This window comes from Sitodiplosis mosellana, unplaced genomic scaffold (genome assembly GCF_009176505.1).
Source record: "Sitodiplosis mosellana isolate CC-2019 unplaced genomic scaffold, AAFC_SMos_1.0 Smas_scaffold_6102, whole genome shotgun sequence".
NCBI lineage: Eukaryota > Metazoa > Arthropoda > Insecta > Diptera > Cecidomyiidae > Sitodiplosis > Sitodiplosis mosellana.
Window position 1 is genome coordinate 685,763 of NW_022601343.1, and position 25,419 is coordinate 711,181.

Consider the following 25,419-nt stretch of genomic DNA (forward strand, 5'->3'; position numbering starts at 1 on the left):
AGATATCTATCTTTTTCGGAAAAAAGATAAAAAAAAGATAAATTGAAAAAAGATATCTAGATAGATTTGAACATTTTTGAGATTATCTTGTTTTTATCTAGATATTTTTTCTGGGACAGAACCAAACGCTGCCACCATTTGATTAGGAACAAAGTATATTATTGGAAAATGTCAATCAAAATTTAAAAACTCCTTTATATCCCTTACAAACACCTGAATAGGTGAATTAAAGTTCAATAAAACTAGAACAATGCGGCACTATCAAATGCGCGATGCCTTTTCGTTTAAAAACCGTTACCAAATGTAATCCGTCGCAGTTATGATGAGAAATTATGTTGAACAATCGTGTGATTAGAAGATAAAATTTACAATTGAAAATGAAGCGTGTTTGCAGATGATTGAAAACAATAGAAACGAGGTGCAGTTAAATCCCATACATGGTGGATTGTCATCATTGCCAACCGCTCACAAAGTAACAAAAGAATACATCGTATTGTAACATCAAATTTATTATGAAATAATTATCGTATTTTTCAAAAAAAATTATTGATTACCGTTTTTGTCACATACATCACTCTGTGTGTAGAAGAATTTTTATGCATCGATATATTTTGCGGATTTTAACAGGTTTGAACATTTAAATTCAATAATATAAGAATAAATGAGCAAATATCATAAGAAATCATTCTTGACATTTATCTGACAATTGAATTGAAAAAACAATTGAAAGAAAAATTCAAAGGAAAATCTCACAAAAAAAACATAAATTTTTAAATAATTTCATGAATTTAAATACATGCAAAGAAATCTATTTTTTGAACATGAACATTTAAACGAAATGGTCAAGAAAAAGCAAATCGACATTCCAACGATTCAAATCATTCCATTGGAAATTGTGTAATGGTCTTTTCCATCATGTTTAACGATTAAGCGCTGTGCACACGGTCGAGATTTTATGTAGTAGTTATTCCAGTTGTCAACGTCCGTCGAAGTAATTGGAAATAGAAAGAAATAGAATGAGCAACTGTCAAACTGGTTGTGAGCATTCGACAGTCGTTTGCTCGTTGTATGTTTACACAGTCACAGTCACATTCCCAATGACCATACACAAATGAAAAAATACACGAATATTGTCATTGGTTTTGTTGTATTTTGATTATTTGCACCGATTATTTTCATGAGCTCGCATAAATTTCTATAAATTTTTTCGGTGGTGATTGTGTGCACGAGCAATTTTTTCTCCTTAATTTCCTGTGTGTGTGAGAAAGAAAGAGAAAGCAGTGCAAAAGAAACTCGGACAAATGCGGAAAATATGTGTTATTTTAAAGTAGTTAATCAATTAGAATCGAATGGTTTGAAAGTGTGAATGAAGTTTGAAGTATTTGCATGACTTGAGGCAAGCAGCCGACGATATGTTTTCCTAAATCAGTTGTTGCGATACCGTAAACTGAAACGGTTTGACAAAATCTGTATGAAATACACGAGCATTCAGGTTTTCCTGATTCTCTTTTGCTGAACGAAAAAAAAAGACTTTGAATAAATTAGTGCGGTACTTTCAAGTTTTCGGTACAGTTCTGAATTCACACAACGACAAATAGAGAGAGAAAGAGAGAGAGCGAAAAAAAGAACTTGTTTTCAAGTCAATGAAATATATATAGAGTGTTTCGTACGGAAAATACAGACAGTAACACAAAAAACGAGAGATTAAATGCTGATTCGACAATCGGATTTTCTGCACTAGCTAATTAATGTACGAAATACCCGAGAACAAAAGTAACGGTTTTGATAATTAAATTATGATTAATGGGTTGTATATACGAGTAAAAATGTCGACCGTTCGCTTGATGATCATATTTGTTTCAATTGGTGTTGTACAAAATTCAGTGATTCGACAGGAAGGTGAACAAGCGCAGAGTTTATACGATAGTAATGACAAAGTTTTCGTATTGACTCATGACAATTTTTATCAGTCGGTTTTCGAGCAACCATATGCTAGCAATGTCGAGTTCTACAATTCATTTTGTGGATTTTGTCGCAATTTCGCACCGATGTACAAAGCGTGGGCTGAAGATGTGTATGGTTGGAGAGACGTAGTGAGAATATCGGCCATCGATTGTGCAGATGATGCCAACAATGATGTTTGCCGTGATATGGAAATCATGCGATATCCAACGCTCAAGTTTTTTCCACCATTCTATCGAAACGAAACCAATAATTTGGGCATTGAAGTTCAACACGCACCCATGACTGTGGGCGAACCACATTTGATCGAATTGTTGGCAAACATAACGAACGCACCAAGTTCGTGGCCAAATTTGAAACCAATTGATTCACCATCGCCAGCAACGTTCTTTGATAGTCTGCCAACCGATGTGGAGTATGTTTTCATAGTGTGGCATCCGAAAAATGATTCGATTGTGGCACAGAAAGTTGCGCTAGATTTGAAACACACAAACGGTGTACAAATCCGTCAAATTGCTCCATCAGACGCATTCAAATTCGGCTTGAATGTGCCGTCGGCTGTTTACGTTGGCTCGAAAAGTTCGAACGACATACAATTGGTGAAGCATTTACCTGAATTGGATCGTGCAACAGTGAGATCGACCGTCGAAGAGTATTTGAAATCCAAAGGAGTGCATATCAAAGTTGGTCAAAACATACCAAGCCTTTCACCACGGGCTGGAAGTGCACCAACCAGTGAAGTTAATGAAAAAGACTTGGCCATTATTGAGTATGTGAAAGCGCACGAGGGCACCGTTTACCAATCGGACTTAGAGTCCGCCATACGGTTTTCAATTTTCCACGAATTGGTGAAGTACAACAACATGAATGACGAACAAATTACGGCGCTGAAACGCTTTTTATCGGTTCTTCAAAAGTAAGATACAATGTCATTTGAGTGTATTTTTCTCTCTCTGTGCTAGGTTACTAGATCACATGAATGTGTTTGTTCAGATGTGTTTATCTTCTTAATTGTTGACTGACGTATCTCCCAAATCTTAATATTTTGTTCGCTTTTTCGCCGAGTTCTAATTAATAGTTTAATTGTGTAATTTTAATGGGTTTTTTGTTGTTGTTGTCAATTTTCATTGCAGATATTCGCCGTTGGGTGACAATGGGCAGCGCTTCCTTACCGAATTGAATGTGTACGTTAACAGCGAGACAGTTCGATTTAATGGTAAAATGTTGAGCGATAAAATGAAAGAGCTTGAAAAGAAGCATCATCCATTGTTTTCATCATCGAAATGGATTGGATGTAGGCCATCGGTAGCTGGACGTCGGGGTTTTTCGTGTGGATTGTGGCAACTGTTCCATTATTTGACGGTGCAAGCGACGAATTCGGATCGATCCCATGATGCATTAGAGGTGTTGCAGGCAATTCACGGTTTTGTTAAGCACTACTTTGGGTGCACACACTGCAGCAAACACTTCCAGGAGATGGCCGAACGCAATGGCATTTGGCGAGTTTCGTCAAAAGAAGAAGCCGTTCTGTGGCTATGGACAGCGCACAATGAAGTAAATCATCGACTGGCCGGTGATCACACGGAAGACCCAGCATTCCCGAAAATCCAATATCCATCGCGTGTAGGGTGTGCACAGTGTTATCAACAAGTGATACCAATTCAGGGAGCTACACCATCGACTTACACACCACACTGGGAATCCAGTGAAGTTCTTTACTATCTCCGCCGCGTTTATTCGCTAGTCAATCTAAGCCGTTATGGTGTGGACGACGACAGTGTTCTACCGGAAATGTTAACAAGTGTATACAGCTCGAAATTGCACAGCTCAACGAGTAGCGGTTATTCGAGTGTATTCTCTGAAATGGACGTTCGCATGGGCATTCTATTGTACGCATTTTGTATGCTCATCATTGTGATTGCCGTGAAATTGTTTCTGCAACGTGGCTACCGAAAAAAGGTCTATACACACGATTTTTTGGGAAAAATCTAGAGTCAAACCTATATTCCTATTGCGATTGCCTCAAGCACCAGCACTACAAGACACATAGAATTCTAGTTGTACTAATTATTTCAATTATTTATATGTAAATTACTATATCTCTCGGGTGACCACCACCACCATCGCTGATTGACAAGCTGTTTGTTGTTGTGTACATAATATTTGATTAAGTGATTAGAATATGATGGATGATCAAACAGCTGATATATATATATATATATATATATGAGAGACGGACGGACGGGGTCGTACGTTTTTTTAAGGAATTTTCGTGATATGTGTACATTTTTTTATGCTCATTATTAGGATGATAACAATTTGTACAGATTCTTAAGTGAAAAAGAGAGAAAGAGGACAACACCTATAAAAACCGAACAATGACGTTGAATAACCTTTCATTTGCTGTAATTGTTTTTTTCTGTTTTAAAATCCGTATTTAACTCGTTGCAGATTTTTCTATTCGAGTTCCATGTAACAAAAAACCGTTGATATTATGATCCAGTTAGGAACAATTTAACTCATAACAGCTATAGAACAATTTTTCAATTTATAAACAAACAAAAAACCACATAGCAAGACAAACAAATGAATAAATTAAAGGAAATGTGAATAAAATTATCATTGTTTTTATTGTATAATCGCCATGATTTAGCATCATGTTCGGTGGCCTTTCATGTGACTGATTTTCACACAGTAAGTATGAATTGGATAAAACTCGATCATGATTATTATTATTATCGAATTTGGTCATTTTGCTGCCAAGAAAAAAAAAACATAATTACATTTTATAGTTTTAATGGGCGATTATTCTGGGTTCTAACCGTCATGTGAAATTTTGTTCAAAGGAATTTAGAGACCAGGAAACGACATTATCAACAAATGTTTACTAACAAGTAAACCGTCCCAACTGTCACAAATGGATTTTAGAATTGAATATACAGATCGATTGGGGACGGAAAAAAAATAATTTTGACAAAAGGGCAGCGGCCCCTTTTGGGGCATAGTGGGGATAGACCCAACCCCTTTCCTAAACTTCGTCTGATCAAAAAATGATGTATGTCAAAGTTGTTCAGAATGATGAGGAGAATTTTTTGGGGCAGCCGCCCTTCCATTTTCCACCCCCTGGGGGGTTGGGGAGGTCTTCTGCCCAGGGGTTACACTTTTTTGACCTGAAACCCAAAAATATGGATTCTCCATACCCAAATTAGTGGAAATATGTATTTTTCAAACGGCCCTCCGCACCCAGTCTTCCAGAAATTGAACTGGCAGAAATCGTCCCACATCTGGGGTCAATTATTACAGAGTCAATTTTCTACCTCTTGGAGAGGAAATTTTGCATAAAAATGTATGACCAACTATAGCTAATTTTTTTTGGGCTATCTATTTTACCCATGGGTCACCCCCTCCGTGCCCTTCTTTTGGGAGTCCCCATATAATGATTTTGAAAAAAACTAATTTTTTCTGTATATCGGGTCAAAAAAAACCCTTCACCCCCGAACAAATTACATTTTTGGATTCCTCGTGAAAAATTACTTTTGGGTTTAGAACCAGACGTGTGCAAGGTCAAAAATTCTGGGGGGGGGGGGGTAAAATGATTTTGCCAGGGGGGGGACTGCAAATTTATAAATGGGTGTGAAAAAAATGAAGACCTAAAAAAAAGGTCCTCACTTTTGGAAATCGATTCTATCTAGTGTCAAATTTTCCAAATCGCTGGGACCCCCCACATTTTGGAATCCTAGAGGGGGGTAAAACCGGAATACCCCCCTTGCACACGTGTGTTTAGAACATTTCCCACCAAAAAAAATCATCCCTTATGCTCTAAACCAAGGCCGGAATACATTAGAAGGTTTGGGGTGCGATTTTTTTTAACATTCCGGCCTTAAATAAGGACATAAGGGATGATTTTTTTGATGGAAAATGTTCTGAACCTAGGGTTAATTTTTCACGAGGAATCCAAAAATATAATTTGTTTGGAGGGTTAAGGGGAGTTTGACCCTATTTTGGGGATGCATTGGTCATTTTTCGCTATTTTTTCACTTTTTGACCCTCCATTTCATTTCAGGGGTGGAGGGCAACTCCACCCAAGGTGTCATTTGATTCTCTGGAGTATCTTGAATATTTCATATCGATATATTTTTGTCCTCAAACCATTTCTAGTATGAGAAAATTGCATTTTTATGTAAAAACCATCAGACGAAGCATTGTAAAGAAGGGGCCATATCCCCACTATGACCCAAAAGGGGCCGCTGCCCTTTTGTCAAAATTATTTTTTTTTCATTCTCCATCGATCTGTATATTCAACTTTAAAATCGACGTGTGACAGTTGGGACGGTTTACTTGTAAATACAACACACATTTGTTATTTAATAGGGATATTTTGTCCAAATATTTGTATCGATTATTGCAAGTCAACCATAAAAAAAGCTGCTGCTAGTGGTAAATAAAATTCTACGACGTCATTATTTGCAGCACCATTCACTTTAACAAAGTGCGCAAAAAGAGAAACACTTTATTGTATGGGCCATTAAGAAAACAATAAGGTACATAACGATTGGTTATAAAATGCATTGACTTCCAGGTTTTTTATATGTGGACAATCATAGACACATATCGTTCGACTCGAAATGCTATATTCTGTTCAGTTCAACCAATTTTATAAAACAGACTTTCACCGCTTCTAATGATACGCTGAGTGTTTTCAACTTATTGATTTGGCTTTTCGTACGTATTGTCAAGCGAGTCTCATTTACTCGTCGAACAGACGAGAATATTTTTACTTATTATTTTAAACTTGTTTTGAAACACCGTTTTTACAAAACACCAAAATTAAAATGCTGACACCGACCGATAACAGTGCGGTGGTCATTTTGCAAAGTATCGGTAATTGTAATGAAAAAAAAACGTAATTGCTTTTTTTTCTGAAATCTTGAGCGATCAAAACAGGAAAAACCCACTGAGATGTTGTTGTTCACAAATAAAAGTTATTTCTAAATTAAAATACAATTTGACCACGGGCGTTAAAATTTCCCAATCCCCACAAACATTCATTTGCTATTTTTATCAACGTGCCGAATTGTTGTTTCCTTCTAATTACATTTATATTAGTTTTGGACCAAACTGGGGCATTGATTTTATTGTTTAAATTAGAAAAATGAATATTGAATTTGAACATCGCCAAATTTTCTATAGGTTTTGAGGAGTTTTGCAATCATTTACGAAAGTTTTGTGAAAATAGTGCACAAACAGATTTAGAAAAATATCTTAATTACAGAGAAACACTTCGTTTTGATCATTTCTATGATAATATGCAATTCATCCATTTCCATATCAACAGTTATTATTGAAAAAGTTTACGATGAAAGTACACTACCTGCAAAAGTGCAGACAGACCTGACAGTTTTCATATAAAGTCGAGTTTTTCAGTAAATCAAATAGTTTTTCGGAAAGATGTACATCATTGAAATTTTTTACATTGTACAATGTTTGAGCAGTCCATGATCATGAAACCAGCCAAGTTTTACCAAAAAAAAATATTCACAAATTCTAGAGAAGATTACAATAATGTTTTCGTATGAACACTTTCTAGGGTTTCAAAAGTTTTGCAAGGTAATGTAATTCACTAGCTTAGTAAAGCGGCACCGTTTTTAAATGCGATTCTTATTCTACTTCATTTATTTACATATCAATTTGGTTAAATCACCTATTATGATGAACGCAATTGTGCAAAATAAAAAAATTTCTGTTTGAACAGGCAAATGAGTGAATTTGGTTATTATTATTCACAATTCATGATAATTATTGTGCTAGCTGTTGAGTTTCCTGAGAAAAACGTAATTGTCATAAAATATTGAACGAATCCATAGTATTTTAGCTCTCAGTTGGAAATAACAGAAAAATGCTGTAACAGCAATATTTTCTGTCGAAATGGTATGAAAAGAATTGAAAAAAAATCCTAATTTGAATGATCTAAGCTTTTTTGGCATTTTGGAATTTTGATTTTTGAATAATTGTTTTTTTTTTATTTGAAATAAAATGCAACGTTAAGACTTTGCACTCTTTCTCAAAGAGCTTGGGTCAAGCTGCTTGACTACGTGACCAAGAAAATGTTCAAGATATTAGTCGATTTGTTTTATCCGAGTCACGCCAAACTGGTTAGGTCATATTGAAATGATTTTTTGTAAACAATCAGCGAGTAGTAGAGCGAATAATTGCAGAAATGTGCCAAATGGGTATTTCAATGTTTGGCCATTGTGTCACATAATTCAAATTATCATTGATAGATTATTCAAAGACAACAGCATTCGAATGTTCTACGTTTGAACAATTGCTGAAAACGTGATTTATTTAAAAAGTTCATTAGATCAGTCTAATTCTATGAAGTGTGATAAGGTTAATTCAAAATCATGTCCTACATGTGTGTTACATCATTCATTTTGTCTTACCTTACAAAAATGCTGGATACAGGAACAAAATGTTGAAAAAAAACAAGAAAACACAGTGCTGCGACTATTTTTTTTTGGCAGAATTCATTTTCTATTTTATTTTCAATGCACTACAAAGAGAACATGTACACTATGGAAAATCGGTATTGAATCAAATATCAATGGCTACAATATCATTTCGTAGTGTTATCATAATAATGGTTTTGTTTTTTAGTCTAGTGGATTGGTGGTGATGTGTTTGTTTTTTTGGTGGCTGGGCTGATTTTTTTTTCAATGATTGGAATGTTCAAACACAACAAAAGCTTTTACATACACACACTGGTGATATAAATTTTGATTTGTTTCTCTTTTACAATTAAACATAGTATCTCCCATATGATGATGGTAATGCATTTATGGGGGGGTGTGTTGCAAAGTCAACACAAATATTTAGTTTTTGTTCGTTTTTTTTTATCTACCATAAGTGATTGTGTTTATATATGTATATATATTGTAAAATGATAGCTAGACGATAAAATTTTCTCAAAATTTCAATTCTACAAGTGGCTTGAATTGAGAGAAAAAGGAAAGAAAGAACGAAAATAAGAACGACAAAAATGCAATAGTGAAATGGTAATAATAAATTGTGATGAAACAATTTTAAAATGACTGGATGAATTTACTTTCTTTTTTTCAAGTTTTGTTTCGTCTTCGGTCTGTATACATAGAGAGTAGGTATAAGGAATACTTATCAAGTATGCAATACAAGCTGTATGTAACACGTAAAATCAACAAGAATTTGACTCAGAACTACCAAAATCGAAATGAATTTGTTTTCATATAAAAATATATTATATATTCATTAAATTTGTGTGAGATTGTGTACTTAAATGGCTGTTCAGCAGTATATATGCTGATTTATTACGTTACTATTACATTGGACAAATATTTTACGACTTTTCTGTTTTTATTTATTGTAAATTTTTACTATTTGCTTTTATTAGAGATGGATTTGATTTTAATTTTTGGTTTTCATTTTTTTTCTATTAAATTTTACTTGCTAAACAATTTTGTATCTATTTTTGTTTGAATTTTTTTTTAATAAAACAAATAACTAATTTTGAAATAGAAAAAAGTTCAATCGCCTTTATCATCGAAAGTACACACACAAAAATGGGAGCTATGCGATTAGAATAATGCACAAGTGATAAGGTCATGCCTGAACCACCAGTTTCTCTAACAGTATTTGGTGTTGACATAAGCCTTTATTACAAAAAAAAGAACGAAAATTCGTCGAGAAATTGCATCTCAAACTCTTTTGTTTTGAAGAAAGACGCAAAAAACATATCTAGGTATCTTGAATACACATCATTCAAAGAGGGAAATTCGTCATAAATGTCACACTTTGATTTTAGAAAAAGGTATTCTGCACAGATTTTTGTTTTTACTCACAATTTGGAACAACAAAATCGACAATCGTACTTTATTTTCGGGCTCTATTTAAGACTTTGGTTTATGCTTCTTTTTTTTTATTCTATTCAGTGTTGGTGGTGATGATATATTTTTGTCGGCATTCATGTTTTGTTGTTTTTCCTCTCTGTTTTATCTTTATGATTTGTCATTGACTCATTGAATTTTACAGTTTCGTTTCATTTTAATATAGATTTTATCCAGCATGCACCGACTGAAATAAAAAGAAAATTATTTCGTTTTACATTATTACTTGATGAATGTGTGTTTGTGTGAGTGAAGCAATTTTAAACGTCTAAATTACGTGCGATTTTATACAGTTTTGAAGTTGTTATATGAAAGGTAAGTATGAGTGTAGCCCTTGAAAAAAGGAATTAGTTTGAAATTTGTTTTATATTTTTTTTGTTCCAAATTTAAAATATCAAACATATAATTGGCAACAAAAAAGAAGAAAATCGTTTCCCCTTTTTTGACAAGTTTTAATCTGTGCATCTGCAGTATTAACTAATACGATTGATTCGATTTTTTCTTTCTTTGGTTTAGATGATGCGTGTTAATGTAAATAACTAGTATCGATTTGCTTAAATGTATTTCGAATTGGCACCTACCCGAGAGATATCGACGCCTGTAATCGATTTAACCAATTCGGGAACTTTATTGACGATTTGGAGTACTTCGCCGGTCAATTTGGCGGCACCAACTTCACCGGTACCACTCGATACCATTGTAATTTTCTTGGCCTGTGACAATGGAGCAGCAACTTCGGCCGCGACCTGTAAATCGTTAAGAAAAATCAATTGATAAGTCAAGAACTCGTTTTAAAATGGACTTTTATCCAAATATGTATGAATTTTGCGTGAACCTTTGGTAAAGTATCCAGAAGCATGTCAACCATAGCAGCTTCACGATATTCTCTCCATGCTTCGGCTTTCTTGGCCATTTGTTCGGCCTCGGCTTTAGCCTTGGCTGAAATAGCGAATGCTTCGGCCTCTCCGCGAATTCGAATCTGCAATAAAAGACATTGAATGATGAACACAACATTCTGTTTCTTCTTGTTTTTGTTCATGTATCTACCGATTCAGCTTCGGCTTCAGCCTCCAAGATGACACGATTACGATTGGCCTCGGCGATTTTCTCCAAGCGATACTTTTCGGCAGCAGCTGGACGGTGTACAGTTGCTTCAAGTTCGCGTTCACGTCGAACCATTTCTTGGTCTTGAACGGCAATCTCTTGGGTGCGTTCAACCACTTTAATTTGCATTTGTTCCTCCTTGATGCGTTGCTTAGTTTTAGCCGCTTGCAATTCGTATGCCATCTCGGCTTCGGCTTTTTTCGTTTGGACCTCAACATCATAAGCGGCTTTCTTCAATTCGAAATCTCGTTGTGCTTTTGCGATTTCGGTGTCGTTTAAGAAACGAGCGGCCATACGCTGTTCCTCAGCAATGGCTTCCTTGATTTGTGCATCGCATCGAGCTTCAGCCTCACCAATACGAGCGTCTCGTTTCACTTCAGCTGTTCGTGCCATACCCAAACTCTTAAGATATCCCTGTAATAATTAAAAATGCCCAATTGCAAGCGGTCATAAGACTTCATTCATATGGATTGTAATAGAAAAAATACACACTGAAATTGCATGTGATTGAAAAGACAGCCGAAGGGGAATGTGTGGTTTTTTTGCACATAACATATGGAAATTAGAATGAATTGGTTTTGGTGTATGTATGTATGTGAGTGAAATTATGTGGGGAAAAAAACAATGTGGGTGTGTTTGTGTGAAAGAGAATAAATAAGCGTTTCACTGAAAACCGAAAGTAAAAAAATGGAACAAAATTTACGGAAAACACATTGAACGACGACGCTACAGAGACATTGACGTTGTTGACATTCGAGACGATTTTATGGGAAAATCGGAAGGTGAACGAACGGAATTTGTTTCGTAATGCACATGTATATTTTTTCGTTTCCTCTGAGCTACTTCACTGACAAACAGTGACAACATCAGCCTATGTGGTTGTACTCAATTCAGCCGATTCATTCAATTTGAACTCGATATCGTTTATTCGGAGGATTATCCATTCGGAGGATCGGTCGGTCGGTTGATGGAATGGTTTTCAATTTCACGCGCCAAGTGTGAATTTAGACAGCTTCGTTAAGTGACAGTTTTTCTTTGTTGGTTCAACATTTAATACCGACTATACCAATTAACATGCCAATCACTAAAATACTTAATTGACAATATTCTACAAAAGATACTTCTACTACAGCATAAGTGTTAATGCTATGCGAATTAATTTGCCGGTGTACAATTTGGTGCATGCCATTTCAAAAAAGGCATCCAAACAACACAACATGGTGGAAGAAGACGCAATAATATACTGAGATATGTGACAAATACAGAATAAGAAAGTAAAACAAAAAAACCAAAAATAAGAATAAACATAGAAAAAGGCTGGTGGTGAATGGGTCGGTAAATTGTACAATTCATTCAAAACATACCTTAGCGCCCTTTTTTTCATTGAGATGCAGAAAATCATATAAAGAAAAATCGAAACAAGATTGTTTTTTTATAAAATTTACTGTGTGTAACTAAATGAGAGTAAATTTGTTAATGAATCACGTGAATGGTGAATTCATTGTATCGTGTCTCTATAAAATTGTCATTGCTGAAGATAGACATTTGTTTTGAATTTCAAAATAATGAAATAAAAAAAAGAAAACCCGCAATTCTACAGACAAATAAAATCGACTAGTTGCTAATCAAAGAGAATGAAAAAAAAAACGTTTGTCAACTCGGATGTCGTTGTCATTGTGGCTATTATGTTGTTTTTTTTTTCTCTGAATTTCAAATTGAATTGTTAATTAACGGCTTTTATGTGGAGGAGAACAAAGCATTTGTCTTTTTTTTTGCCTCTGTATTCAAGCTGAATTGGTTATCTGTTTTGATAATAGCAGAAAACAATTTCTAACAGTCAGTCTCTCCATTGTTTCGAATCATATGCAGTGACGATAGTTTATGTAATTGCCAATTGTTAGTGAAGGAAAAAAAATAAACATAAACATTTAATTCGATTAATTGCAGAACATTTGAATGAGGAATGTTTGATAGTAAAAGAAGAGAAGTTTACATGAACGTTAGTTGAAGAATGGGATAAATGAAAGCCCAATTTAAGCTAAAGAATTGTGAAAAACTTACGACTGAATAATAACTCTAAGAAGATGACGAAAAAAGAGTGAGAATAGAAAAAAAAACGAAATTTGCGAATATTCAATTGAATGTTTACCTCTTCGTCTCGGATATCTTTGAGTGTATATGACACAACAGTGATGCCCATATTCACCAAATCGGAAGATGCCACTTCGAACACTTGTTTGCTGAATTTTTTGCGATCCTTATAGATTTCTTCCACTGTCATTGAACCCATGATGGCGCGTTGATGACCTTCCAGCGTGACCAAGGCAATGTGCTGGATTTCGCTTTCGCCTTTACCCAAAAATTGTTCGCATGCGGTCAACAGCATATCCTCGTTCTGACCTTGAATTTTTACTTGTGCAATGCCAGTGACCGAGATCGGTACACCTTGGCTGGTATACACACACGGACTCTCCACTTGCAGTGTCATCGTGTTCAAGGAAATTCTAGACGAAATCAAAAAGATAATTTAATCATCACAAACCAGAAAAGAAAAACAAAGAAAAAGAAGACGAAGGATTCATGGGGATGAAAAACGCATTTCGGGAGAACATACCGTTGGACCCGTTGAACTGATGGCCACACAAATGCACGACCGCCGGGAACCAACAATGGTTTCATGTAGCAACATCCTGCAAAAGAAAAGAAAAACCATATGTATCCAATTTCAATTGACTATTTTCGCGTAGTCAAGAAACATTCACATCTAATATTCTGCGGGGAAAAAAATCAATCAATCTAAATATGTCTAAAATTAGAGCAGCAATTTCATACGACATGGAGATGCGGGGCCCAGTTCAATCAAAATCAATATATATCCTATTCACTTGATGATCTAATCATCATCATCATCACATATATTCTCAATTTCATATCGCAGCAATTAGTGCATGCAAAGGCACTATACATTGATGACGACAGCGCTCATATTTCGCCAACGACAGAAATTGCTTTCAATTATAAGCGCACACAGCGAATATTAAACATTCGGTTGAGGCTATGTTTTTTTTTCAGTAAGATTCGTGCTTGTGCTGTATAGCGTGTTTGGCCGGTTTGTCACTTCAATTATCCAGTCTATTTCTAGCATTCTCGATTAGCATTGTCATATTGACTGTGGGTGAACATTAGAATGTTTTGCAGTACAGTCTCGAGTCCTGTTTACCAACATTTTATGGTTTACCTTTTTAAACGGATATACATTTTCTTCGTTACCGTACATTAAAAATAGATTTAAGGCGCGATTGAAACCTGAAAATGTTCACGCATTGTTTAACTTTGGATCCAAAATTCACACACACACCCTCTTATTCAGTCACACATTCAGTAGGCAATCAAGCCATATTTCATATCACAAACTCGAAAATAACATCAACATCCATCACAATCCTGCCGCTGTGTATCTCGAACCGCCGAAACACAGTTAATCGAACGAACGAATAGACACACACACACACACACTCATGCATGCATGCACATACGCACACAGGCGACAGGCGGAAAAAATCGATACAATACCCATGTATAAATCTCGCAGAACGGAACAACAACAACGATTGCAAACACAACGAGCTATAGAAATTTTGTATATAATACACTTACCCGAAACGACGAGCGCCTCGTTTGGACCACAAGTTACTGCAAATTAAACGAAATTGATACGATATTAAACATCACGATTAGATAAAAAAAAAATCATGCCTGCTAAATGCGATTTTTTTGTTGTAGAAGAATAAAAAAGTCGGATTGGTCGGCGGCATATGACATCATCTGTATGAACATTTAGTTTTCTATTCGTTTTGCTAATGGAATTCTGTGCACATATTGTATTACAAAAGCCGCCACTTCAATACCACCAATAGAATATTCAATGGAATATCAACTGTGAAATACGTACCGAAACCCCAAGTCATTTCTTTCGATTTTTGTCTACGTTTAGAACTCGTGATTACTGATTTTTATTTTAACTCGTTTCAAATTCGCAATTATTTCTTCCAAAAATCTAGAAGAATATCAAAATATTCCTGATTTTTGTGCGTGCGATTTTTCAAATTCAAATTTAACTTTTTTTTTCAATGTTTTTATTGCACTTCATGAACACATACTCGACACGGTCGACACACACAGAACACAATTCGGCGCCGAGAATAGTCTGAACGATATTCCCTTCGAAAAGCTACTGGTTCAAACAGCTCAGCGATTGTATTCCTTACACATACACACACAGACGAGTGTGCGAGTGAGTGAATGAGTTAGTGTTTGCTTCAAACATATACACATACACACGCATACACGTACAAGCATCGCTAACTCAGAAATGCAAACACTGTGAACGTAGTGTATGATGAAATTTCTATTAAATACTACGCATGACAGAATGACGTTTATGCAGGGCTTTCACAAATAGTCCGTCATTCTCGCAATGTTTTAGTGAGAATCTAGAAATACCAGCCACATTCAACGGATGGATGATAACCTTTTAGAAACGTAGATAATATTTATTATCGTTGATTTCTGTTTTAGGCTATTTTCACTCCGATAGCATTTTACTATGAATCAGTGAGCAAACATGGGACTGAGTCATTTTTTGTTATCACGAGCCCTGATTTTAGAAATCTGATACTTTGTGCTTTGCGCGATATTTACTTATAACAGTAACTCATATTTTGAACAAACATCTGTTTAAGTATCGCAAATAGAAGAGAACAAATTCAACTTATACAATAATCGAAGCAAACAACTAAAAATGCGTAATGTGTTTGACTTTATTCTAGAAAAAATTGAAAAAAAATCTCTCCAATCATAAGATGTTGATCAATTTGAACGATCACGTTGATCTTAGCTTGGCCAATTGGGCTTCGATGTCTTTTTCGGTGAGTTTGGACGAGTTGCCAAGGCTATCCTTAACTGCGTTCGGTGCATCGTGCATCTTGCCAGAAATTTCGATACCGATTTCATCAAGCACTTTATTAACAATTCCGTTGGTTTCCTCTTCATCACCCGACTCCTCGAGCATGTCATCAAGTGTCTCATTGACTGAAGTGAGAAATTGGAAAAGAATATTAGAAATTTTTTAAATTCAAGCGATTTGTTTCAATTTCGAATCATATTTAAAGACATACTCATTTCATCGGTCATTTCCATCTTCATGTTCGCCTGTTGGAATGCTCTCATATCGCCGGCAATCTTCTCTGGTCGCATAATCTTGTTCATTTCACCCATTGTCTTGGACGTGGTTGCCATGGCTCCGGTTATCGCTACATTAGCGCCCATTGCCTTATTCTGAAAACCAACGCTGGAAATTTTACTGTTTGCTGCATAGGTGCGATTCTTCTGTTTTCGTACTTGAATCAACTGCTTAGCCAACAAAGTACACGCATCTTTGTTTCCCTCCTTTGCGCTTCTCTTTATCTCGGCTTCCTGTATATTTTAATCGAATTCCAGAGGAATGGAGATTAAAAACTAACAAACATTTGGTGGAAATGGTACAATTTTTGAAAATCTTACAATTTTCTTTTCTTCATCATCCAACTTTCGCCGTTCTCTTTCAATCTCACGGCCAGCTTTTCTTAGTGCCCGATCATTCTCACGTTGTTGCTCTGAAGAGAAAAAAAAAACAAGAATAAATTAGCAAATCAATGCTCACACTGATGACTCATAGCATTGAAAACAATTGCGAATTGAAAACAATGCGAACAATTCCAGTCGAATAATTGACCAATTTACTTACCTTTGAGCGTTGGTTTTTTACCAAAAATATCATTTAAAAAATCCATTTTTTCCAAATTTTATTGCTAATATTGTGTTTAATAAATAGAAACTCTAAGAGATATGTTTATCGGAAGAAAAAAAATACATCAAAAAATGTTGCAATAACTTATTTTGATCTATTCGTTTGTGTTCTTGAAACTGTTTGCTTGTATGTTCGATACTGTGATGCTATTTATCGGTGTTTGTTTTGGTATTCAACTGTCACTTTTGACAGTTACTTCAAATACGACGCATACTTAACGCCAATTCGCAAATCATTTTAGCGCTACAGTCAATACAAATCGTTGGAGCTGCAATAGATTTTGATAATTTTCCGAAGAAAATTCGCTGGAAGTGTAAAAACTATATTCTAATATTGGTTTGGAACATTGTGCTGTTCAAAATGAATGGAATAAGTCATGGTGATAATATTCTCAAAAGTTTACACAACACGTTGGACATTGCATTGAAATACGGTGATGCCGGTTCGTATGACAATCCTATTTTCTTTACAATTGACCAGAAAAACCATAATTCATGAATTTTTTCCATTTACAGTGGATGCTGACGTTGAAAAATACAAAGAAATGGCAAAATCGGTGTGCAAAATTGAACACGGCTTCTTGCTTGGTCACGATATCGTGAAAGAAGCGGCCAAACAAGGATCGGTTGAGACATTCGATCAGGTTCGTACAAGATTTGACATGTTACTGGTGTAGCAATGGATGGACATTTCATTCTTAATATCAAAGTGTTTTCAAAAATTCATTTCAATTGTGTTGAACAGGTTCTGGAAGACCATCGAGATGAATCGCATCCGAAATTCAAGCCCCAAACATCAAAACGGTACACAGATTTCGTGAAAAAAGCACAACGGTTAGTTGATGTCGAAAGAGATGATGCATCACAAGCGTCACAAGATGTCGACATGACGATTGACCTCGATTCATCTCAGGTCCAAGAACACATTCCAGACATCGATCCAATCACCAAGCAAAAATTGGAACGCCCGGTGCGCAACAAACATTGTAACCATATCTATGGCTTCAACAGCGTTCAGCAATCAATTCAACAGAATGCTCGACTACGGTAACAAATTTTTAAATATTTTTTAATTATTGTCTCGATAGAAAATTTATTTCAATTATTTTTCAATTGCAATCACAGCTGTCCGATCGTTGGTTGCCCCAATAAGAAGCACGTTCAAATGAGTGATTTGATTGAAGACGAAGAACTGGCCACACGTTTGGCGAAACAGCGAAAGACTCAACGCTAAGAATGAAAAATTACGATACGTTATTAGAAATTCTAGAATTGCTACCACCAGCTTGGGTGCATCCAATGTACACGAAATGTTGAATAGAATTCTAATTGAAAATCGAACAAAACTTGAGTTGAAATTCAACATGCTTAAATTACGATATTCATTCGCATTAAGGATTTTTTTTCTCTAAATCTAGTAGTTGAATTAAATGAAACAATGAAATGAAAAATAGCAGCTCATGTTTTACATATTATGTTCATTTTTCATCTACGCTTCTATAAAGCTAGAATTATTTGTGCGTTGTTATTGCGACTGTAATATTTGTGTTATGAATCGTTTACACGAACGCCGAGTAAAGCCGATGCATTGCGATGCTGCATCATAATTTCCTTCCCTTCTTCATTAAAGTAATGAATGTTTTACGGCTTTTACTTTGCACACAAATTTATGAATTTGGTGAAGCGCTACAATTTTTTTTTCACTTCAATCAAAATGCATAAGGTCGATAAAGTTGGCTGGCTGTTGGCCCTATTCTGAAATGACGACAAACTTACGCTAACCGATATATTTGGTAACGATGTCATTGCTACGGCGGAATTATTAGTGATAGGCGCAATTTTAAAACGTGATGAACAATTAGTAATCGATGAATTCGGCATAACACATCGGTCAATAAGTCCGTACGATGACACACAGATGGCATCTCTTCGGCCGAATCAATGATATTGGCAGGGAGTACCAACCTCCAGAAACATTGCTTCTTGATGGGAAAAAAACACCGTTCAAACAAGAGCATGGCTTGAAAAGTGTTATTCGGAATCTGCTCCGTCGAGACAAATGGTTGAGAAGTGGTTTGCCGAGTTTAAACGTGGTCGTAGCTCGACTGAAGACTTGCCCCGCAGTGGAAGGCCAAATGAAGCAGTTACTCAAGAGAACATTAAAAAAGTCCACAAAATCGTTTTGGCCGATCGTAAAGTGAAGTTGCAAGAGATAGCAGACACTCTAAAGATATCGAAAGGCAGTGTGCACACAATTTTGCATGAGCATTTGCCGATGCGGAAGCTCTTTTCTAAGTGGGTGCCGCGTTTGCTCACAGTGGACCAAAAACAACAACGTGTCGACGATTCGGAGGCCTGTTTGGAGCTGTTTCGGCGCAACGAGAAGGATTTTTTGCGTCGGTATGTGACAATGGATGAAACTTGGATCCATCATTTCACACCGGAGTCAAATCGGCAATCATCCGAGTGGACAGCAGCGGGAGAACCGCGACCAAAGCGACCAAAAACTCAAACATCAGCTGGCAAGGTAATGGCTTCAGTTTTTTGGGATACGCATGGTATATTGTTCATCGACTACCTTGAGAAGGGAAAGAGGATCAATACTGATTATTATATTCCAAAACTCGAGCGTTTGAAGCGAGAAATCGCTGCGAAACGGCCACACATGCAGAGGAAAACAAGACCGCAGACAACAAACTATTGATAACTGTTCCACAACAAACAATTTTTTGGCGCACTACATGAAATGTATTTCATCAAAGTAACTTTGAAGTAATTATTATTATTTATTGACACCGCCAAATACTGGCTGAATAATAGGTAACATAGTGATGTAATACATAGGTTTTTGTATAGGGTCTTGTTTTGTTTTAGGTTTATGATTGGTATAGTTATTCTCGTTGTTGCACGTAATGACTTAGGTTTAAAATGTGAGAAGGTGAAAATAGGTAAAATATTAAGAACATAGGTAATAAATAGATTTGACTTGCAAACATAGGTTCTGACACCAAATGTCGTTTTTCTGCACAGATCAATTTCTCGTTGAAATTGTGAGCAATCCTAAATCTGTTTGATGCATTGGAATCGGAATCAAAAATAGTTTCAAAAACATTTGGAGCGGGAGGCGAAGCAGCCCCAAGGGTTGAAATGACCCCATTTAGGTCAAATTCGACAACACTTGATTTTCGACCAAAATTTCAAGAAAATTGATAAAACTAATGATGCCATTCGATAGCCAATCCAAATGATCAGCCTGAAAGGGGGGGTCTAGGGGGTCATTTTCCCCTCCCAGGGCTTCAAAATCGCACGAGAATGAAAAAAGTGCACAAAAAAAATTCACATGCGATTTTGGAACCCTGGGAGGGGGAAATGACCCCCTAGACCCTCCTTTCAGGCTGATCATTTGGATTGGCTATCGAATGGCATCATTAGTTTTTTCAATTTTCTTGAAATTTTGGTCGAAAATCAAGTGTTGTCGAATTTGACCTAAATGGGGTCATTTCAACCCTTGGGGCTGCTTCGCCTCCCGCTCCAAATGTTTTTGAAACTATTTTCGATTCCGATTCCAATGCGACAAACAGTTTTGAGATTGCTCTCAATTTCAACGAGAAATTGATGTGTGCAGAAAAACGGCATTTAGTGTCAGAACCTATGCTTGCAAACAAATAAAATAATATACATAACATTTAAAATGACACAAATCAATAATAATAAATAAATAAATAATATAACTTCAATTGCTCAATGTACTGACTAGTAGCTTAAAATTTGGATAAAGTCGGTTTCTTATCTCGTCAAAAATTATCTGTCGGGTGATTTGAGACTGGCCCAATTACCAAAAGTTGAGTCAGGTAGGTTTTGTAACTTCTGTTTTAATATATTTATTTTCAAAATGAATCACAAGATCTTGGTTTTATTTCTTTTTTGAAATATACTGCCTTTGGTTTAAATTAAATAAATAATATGAGCATAGAATCAAAAGTCACTTGAATTCTGTTCAAGACCCAGAAAATACTGTATGAAAAATTAATGTAATTTTAAAAAAAAACATTTGATAATAAAAATTTGATTGGCGCTTTGAGATGTTGTGCACTTATTTGTCGTTAGTGCACCAGTTTTAAATTAAATAAAAATATGAGCATAAAATTCAAATTCACCATAACTTGTTTCAACACTCAAAAAGTATCTAGAGAAAAAAGCAGATTAGTAGCTCTACATTTCATGTAGTGCTAAAAATACTGTTTCATCAAGACAATGCTCCGTGTAACAAGTCGATCAAAACAATGGCATAATTGCATGAATTGGGCTTCGAATTGCTTCCGCACCCACCGTATTCTCCAGATCTAGCCCCCAGCGACTACTAACTCTTCGCAGACCTGAAAAAAATGCTCGCTGGCAAAAGATATGGCTCAAATGAAGAGGTAATTTCCACAACTGAGGCGTATTTTGAGTCGAAAGACAATTTGTTCTACAAAACTGGTATCGAAAAGCTAGAGAGGCGTTGGACGGATTGTATCACTCTTGAAGGAAACTATGTCGATAAATAAATCAAAATTTGGCCGAAAAAACTGTGTTTTCTTTGTTATCCTACGGACTTATTGACCGATGTGTTATTTACGTAACAACAACTGCATTCGTACATCTAATGCAAATACAATATACCGCACCATTTATTTCATGCATCAAATCCTTCATACTTTTAAATGGAGAAACACTCCGTTGAATATAACCTTTCAATTGGTTCTCTACACAGTTTGAAATTTTACGTTATTCAAAATCGAAGAAATACCGCAGCTTGAATCCACTTCACATAATGTTATGATCGGTTCATTTAAATAATTCCGTTATTATTTATACCCTTAATAGCGATAATGCATTATTTAAGTGGCAATAAGACTGGTTAGGGACAAATGATTGAAAATTGTCGTTTATTAAAGTTGACCTGTTAAGGAAATTTCTAGATCTTCAGATTGTAAAATATTCTTTTTAGCCTCTTACACGAAACATTGAATACAATTCTAATTGAAAAACAAAGAAAATTTGAAATTCAACATGTATAAATTACGATATTTATTTGCATTAAGTAGAAATTATTTGTATTTTTGAATTAATAAAGAATGAAATAAAACAGCAGCTTATGGTTTTTCGCATTTGCAATTGCATATATGTTCATTTTTTTTATCTACGCTTCTATAAAACTAGAATTATGTGTGTGTTGTTGTTCTGATTGATATATACTATATATATATAGATGCATCATCATCGCCATGTGATCGTATTTTATACATTTTGGAAACAGGAAGCGGATCAATTGCTGCCTTCGGTGACCTTCCTGGCGCCCGTCAAAATCGATTTTATATCTTCGGCATCGAGTGTTTCGTACTTGAGAAGAGCTTCAGCCAGAGCTTTGTGCTCTTTTGCATGTGTCTTGAGAATTGATTTCGCTCGATCATAGCTCTCTGTCATGATGCGTTTGATTTCAGCATCGATCTGAAATGGGCAACATCGCAAATGGGTAAAATTAATAAAAGAAAAATTCAATTGGAAAAAATAAGCTGCCAAATATTTACCAGTTCGGTTGTGTTTGGTCCGAGATTATCACCGCCAGCGTACGGTTCGGGATCCTGAATCGTTCGAAGGCCAAATTTGTCTGACATGCCCAAGTCTTTGACCATGTTGTGGGCAATTTTGGTGGCGCGTTTGAGATCATCTCCAGCGCCAGCGGTAATTTTCTCTGGTCCGAAAATCAATTCCTCGGCAGCACGTCCGCCCATAGCTGTGTCCATCATGGCAAGCAATTGTGACTTTGTCACATGATACTGTTCTTTTTTCGGTAGATATGCGGTGTGCCCAAGCGATTGGCCACGTGGTATAATTGTAACTTTGTGTAAGGAGCTCGCGTCTTTTGTGTAGTAGCCAACGATTGCGTGGCCAGCTTCGTGATAGGCCGTAATTTCATTGGCTTCTTCATCAGGCAACCGTGATTTGCGTTCGGGACCCATAATTACTTTGTCACGTGCATTTTCCAAATGCTTCATTGTAACAACGTCGGCCCCATCGATGGCGGCACGCAAAGCAGCCTGATTAATCATATTCTCAAGGTCGGCTCCCGTAAAACCAGTGGTCCCCCGTGCCAATTGCTGAATATCAACATCTTTATGCAACACCTTCTTCAAATAAAGCGCAATAATCTGTTGTCGCCCAATAAAATCGGGAACTGGTACCGATACTTCGACATCGAAACGGCCGGGCCGAAGCAAAGCTTTGTCTAAATCGTTTCGTCGATTTGTCGCACCAAGTACAATGACGCCTTCATTCTGATGAAATCCATCCATTTCGGAAAGCAGTTGATTAATCGTTTGATTGGCATACGGATGCAAAACGGAATTCGTTCTCTTTCCACCCACCGAATCAATTTCATCGATGAAAATCACACATGGTGCACGATCTTTGGCTGCTTTGAACAAATCACGTACACGTCGAGCCCCTTGACCTACAAGTACTTCATCAAATTCCGGTCCTGCCGCATGAAAAAATGGAACACCAGCTTCGCCAGCCACTGCACGTGCCAACAGCGTTTTGCCAGTTCCTGTTGTTATTTAAATGAAAAAAAGATTTGAAACATTCGTTCGAAATAACTAATTCGTTCGTATTGTTGTTACCTGGAGGTCCAACCAGCAAAACACCTTTCGGCAATTTGCCACCGAGTTGTGAGAATTTGCTGGGATTTTTCAAAAACTCGACAATTTCATGTAACTCTTGTTTGGCCTCATCACAGCCTTTGACATCGTTGAATGTCACATTAATGTCCTCTGGATCGACCTCAATCTGTGAGCCCAACTGTATCCGACTACGTGTATCACCCATCCGATCCATGTAAGTGTAATGGCATACGTTAGTATTCAACATTGTCCACGAATTGAATTGAAACAGAAACAGAAACACGAACGAAATGCATCTACCAAAGGGGAAAATTCATTTCGTTTTGTACCTACCTAAATATGGAGCCTTGTGCCGAAAATAACAGATAGACCAGTGCGATGAAAAGCGCCAACGAGATAACTTGCGACACAAGCTGTGTGAGTAAGTGAGTATGTCAATCAGAAATAATAAACAATCATCAGATGATAGTGCTGATTATGTAACATGTGAACATGCTGAAATTATGCGAAAATTACCTTAACGAATTTTGCAGCAATGCCCAATTTATCTTCCGTATTCGCCGCTAAGTAACCTTCAGCAAATGCCACTTTGATACGTTGCTTCTGATCATCGCCTGACGTTGAATTGTCATCAGCCTGTGCCAGTAGCTTATTTAGAGTTTCATTACGTTGTTTTGACGCTGCATTCACAGTATCAACTTTCGAAAGTGGAGCTAGAAAAAAAATCACCAAACCATTTAGTACCACTCACAATTGCAACACATTCACTGTTTCCGAACTTACCGAAACTGAGTTGGATTCGCGACATAAATGACGGATTTCGTTTAAGTTGTGATTCAATGTTTCGTTGTGTTTTAAAACCGCGAATTTGCATTGAATTTCGGAATATCGGCTGACTGAGCTGATGAACTAGATTCGATGCTATTAGGAAGGTGTTCGGATGATTGACAATTGATGCTGTTCTGGAGGCGATATCGGTGCTATTGGCGAAAGACTTTTGTTGTTGTTGTTGTTGTTGTTGTTGTTGTAGTTGGCCATCGTGTATTGGTTCGGCCCTATTCTCTCGAAATGAACTTTTTGACACGTAACTCATTCTAATATTGTCTTCTAACCTATCCAAAGTTTTTATTGCACTCCGTGTTTGTGTACGTGATCCAGTCAGTGGTAGTTTTTGTTTTGCGATCGATGCTAATGGTAGCTCCAGAATGGATGTGTTGGTTGAGGCTTGAAAATTGCGAAGCGCTTCACATAAACTCTCCTGACACAATCGTTCGAACTCATTTTGGGCGGTTTTATTTGTTTTTCTCCCAGATTTGGACTGTCGAATCGTATGTGGTCGTGATGTTATTTGACTCAAATGAAATAAAATTTGCTGCAAAAACAAATATAAATATAATATATAAGTATTTTGCTAGTGTGACTTTTACTAAATACGCAATAGCCAGTCAGGCCATAGCATTTAAAATTGAAGTTTGTTTTATTTTTGACTTGTGTTGACTGTTTTGCAAGAGCATGACATAGGTTACTTGTGATGAAATGATGATGTAAATTCACGAAATTTTCACACACGCATATACTCACTTGATTATGTGCTTGAAGCGAGAACATTTTCGGTCGTTGTTTTAAAAAAGACCTTTCACTCAACTTTTTTCTTCGTAAACAAAATTGGCAAGGTAAAAGTGTTCAACCTCGATGCAATCAACAAAAATGATGACTTGATATTTATGAAAAAAATCACCAAATGTATCAAAATAATTCGCTAGCGCCTGTCTCTGTTTCTCTACTGTCGATCGCCGTTCATTTGGACCTTAACAACTAATCGAATGAAGTTGGCTACATAACACCTCACGTATGCACGTTTTGACTTTTGGTCGATTCAACGTCCAATCAACAAAAGAATAAAAACACGTAGACTTCAAAATTTT

General features: G+C 36.2%; 6 protein-coding genes across 9 annotated transcripts; 3 read left to right on the forward strand and 3 right to left on the reverse strand.

The window, feature by feature from the left end:
- The first annotated feature begins 1,006 nt into the window (after positions 1 to 1,006).
- Positions 1,007 to 4,578, forward strand: LOC129573713 (sulfhydryl oxidase 1). Its single transcript, XM_055454625.1, has 2 exons — positions 1,007 to 2,878; positions 3,096 to 4,578. The coding sequence occupies exons 1-2, from the start codon at positions 1,797 to 1,799 to the stop codon at positions 3,952 to 3,954; spliced, it is 1,941 nt and encodes a 646-aa protein (XP_055310600.1). The 5' UTR covers positions 1,007 to 1,796; the 3' UTR covers positions 3,955 to 4,578.
- Positions 4,579 to 8,472: 3,894 nt separating this feature from the next.
- LOC129573716 (flotillin-1) lies at positions 8,473 to 15,400 on the reverse strand. 3 transcript variants are annotated; one of them, XM_055454629.1, is made up of 9 exons: positions 14,938 to 15,400; positions 14,643 to 14,678; positions 13,600 to 13,675; positions 13,135 to 13,489; positions 13,047 to 13,061; positions 10,929 to 11,399; positions 10,717 to 10,860; positions 10,463 to 10,627; positions 8,473 to 10,068 (listed from the first exon to the last, which is right to left on the reverse strand). In XM_055454629.1, the coding sequence occupies exons 1-9, from the start codon at positions 14,951 to 14,953 to the stop codon at positions 10,051 to 10,053; spliced, it is 1,296 nt and encodes a 431-aa protein (XP_055310604.1). In that variant the 5' UTR covers positions 14,954 to 15,400; the 3' UTR covers positions 8,473 to 10,050. The 3 variants fall into 3 exon arrangements, with proteins under 3 accessions (XP_055310604.1, XP_055310606.1, XP_055310605.1); XM_055454631.1 differs by lacking the exon at positions 13,047 to 13,061; XM_055454630.1 differs by lacking the exon at positions 13,047 to 13,061 and having other exon boundaries at positions 8,473 to 10,627.
- A 394-nt stretch (positions 15,401 to 15,794) lies between these two features.
- LOC129573719 (charged multivesicular body protein 2b) lies at positions 15,795 to 16,958 on the reverse strand. Its single transcript, XM_055454635.1, has 4 exons — positions 16,771 to 16,958; positions 16,548 to 16,639; positions 16,163 to 16,460; positions 15,795 to 16,076 (listed from the first exon to the last, which is right to left on the reverse strand). The coding sequence occupies exons 1-4, from the start codon at positions 16,814 to 16,816 to the stop codon at positions 15,868 to 15,870; spliced, it is 645 nt and encodes a 214-aa protein (XP_055310610.1). The 5' UTR covers positions 16,817 to 16,958; the 3' UTR covers positions 15,795 to 15,867.
- A 116-nt stretch (positions 16,959 to 17,074) lies between these two features.
- LOC129573720 (E3 SUMO-protein ligase NSE2-like) lies at positions 17,075 to 19,825 on the forward strand. The gene is made up of 4 exons (XM_055454636.1): positions 17,075 to 17,275; positions 17,349 to 17,476; positions 17,578 to 17,879; positions 17,958 to 19,825. Exons 1-4 carry the CDS (start codon positions 17,194 to 17,196, stop codon positions 18,064 to 18,066), a joined length of 621 nt encoding a protein of 206 aa, XP_055310611.1. The 5' UTR covers positions 17,075 to 17,193; the 3' UTR covers positions 18,067 to 19,825.
- LOC129573756 (protein GVQW3-like) lies at positions 18,829 to 21,491 on the forward strand (the record flags this gene model as incomplete). Its single annotated transcript, XM_055454707.1, has 2 exons — positions 18,829 to 19,298; positions 21,235 to 21,491. Coding segments are annotated over 2 exons (615 nt in total), but the record flags the coding sequence as incomplete, so codon positions are not given.
- Positions 21,492 to 21,871: 380 nt separating this feature from the next.
- Positions 21,872 to 25,319, reverse strand: LOC129573712 (ATP-dependent zinc metalloprotease YME1L). Of its 2 annotated transcripts, none has more exons than XM_055454624.1 (7): positions 25,076 to 25,319; positions 24,278 to 24,866; positions 24,011 to 24,207; positions 23,828 to 23,907; positions 23,495 to 23,682; positions 22,403 to 23,421; positions 21,872 to 22,322 (listed from the first exon to the last, which is right to left on the reverse strand). In XM_055454624.1, exons 1-7 carry the CDS (start codon positions 25,100 to 25,102, stop codon positions 22,140 to 22,142), a joined length of 2,283 nt encoding a protein of 760 aa, XP_055310599.1. In that variant the 5' UTR covers positions 25,103 to 25,319; the 3' UTR covers positions 21,872 to 22,139. The 2 variants fall into 2 exon arrangements, with proteins under 2 accessions (XP_055310599.1, XP_055310597.1); XM_055454622.1 differs by having other exon boundaries at positions 23,495 to 23,705; positions 23,827 to 23,907; positions 25,076 to 25,284.
- Between the last annotated feature and the right edge of the window lie 100 nt (positions 25,320 to 25,419).

Excerpts from the sequence above, each read along its gene's own strand:
- LOC129573713 (XM_055454625.1), top strand. The coding sequence starts at position 1,797 with ATGATTAATGGGTTGTATATACGAGTAAAAATGTCGACCGTTCGCTTG. Across the intron at positions 2,879-3,095 it reads TTTTTATCGGTTCTTCAAAA|ATATTCGCCGTTGGGTGACA; the intron begins GTAAGATACAAT and ends TTTTCATTGCAG.
- LOC129573716 (XM_055454629.1), bottom strand. Across the intron at positions 13,676-14,642 it reads CGAGGCGCTCGTCGTTTCGG|GATGTTGCTACATGAAACCA; the intron begins GTAAGTGTATTA and ends TTTCTTTTGCAG. Across the intron at positions 10,628-10,716 it reads TTCTGGATACTTTACCAAAG|GTCGCGGCCGAAGTTGCTGC; the intron begins GTTCACGCAAAA and ends AACGATTTACAG.
- LOC129573719 (XM_055454635.1), bottom strand. The coding sequence starts at position 16,816 with ATGGATTTTTTAAATGATATTTTTGGTAAAAAACCAACGCTCAAAG. Across the intron at positions 16,461-16,547 it reads ATGATGAAGAAAAGAAAATT|GAAGCCGAGATAAAGAGAAG; the intron begins GTAAGATTTTCA and ends TAAAATATACAG. Across the intron at positions 16,077-16,162 it reads GGAAATGACCGATGAAATGA|TCAATGAGACACTTGATGAC; the intron begins GTATGTCTTTAA and ends TTCTCACTTCAG.
- LOC129573720 (XM_055454636.1), top strand. The coding sequence starts at position 17,194 with ATGAATGGAATAAGTCATGGTGATAATATTCTCAAAAGTTTACACAAC. Across the intron at positions 17,276-17,348 it reads ATTGAAATACGGTGATGCCG|TGGATGCTGACGTTGAAAAA; the intron begins GTTCGTATGACA and ends TTCCATTTACAG. Across the intron at positions 17,880-17,957 it reads CAACAGAATGCTCGACTACG|CTGTCCGATCGTTGGTTGCC; the intron begins GTAACAAATTTT and ends TTGCAATCACAG.
- LOC129573712 (XM_055454622.1), bottom strand. The coding sequence starts at position 25,102 with ATGTTCTCGCTTCAAGCACATAATCAA. Across the intron at positions 24,208-24,277 it reads GCGAATCCAACTCAGTTTCG|CTCCACTTTCGAAAGTTGAT; the intron begins GTAAGTTCGGAA and ends TTTTTTTTCTAG. Across the intron at positions 22,323-22,402 it reads GACCAAACACAACCGAACTG|ATCGATGCTGAAATCAAACG; the intron begins GTAAATATTTGG and ends TGCCCATTTCAG.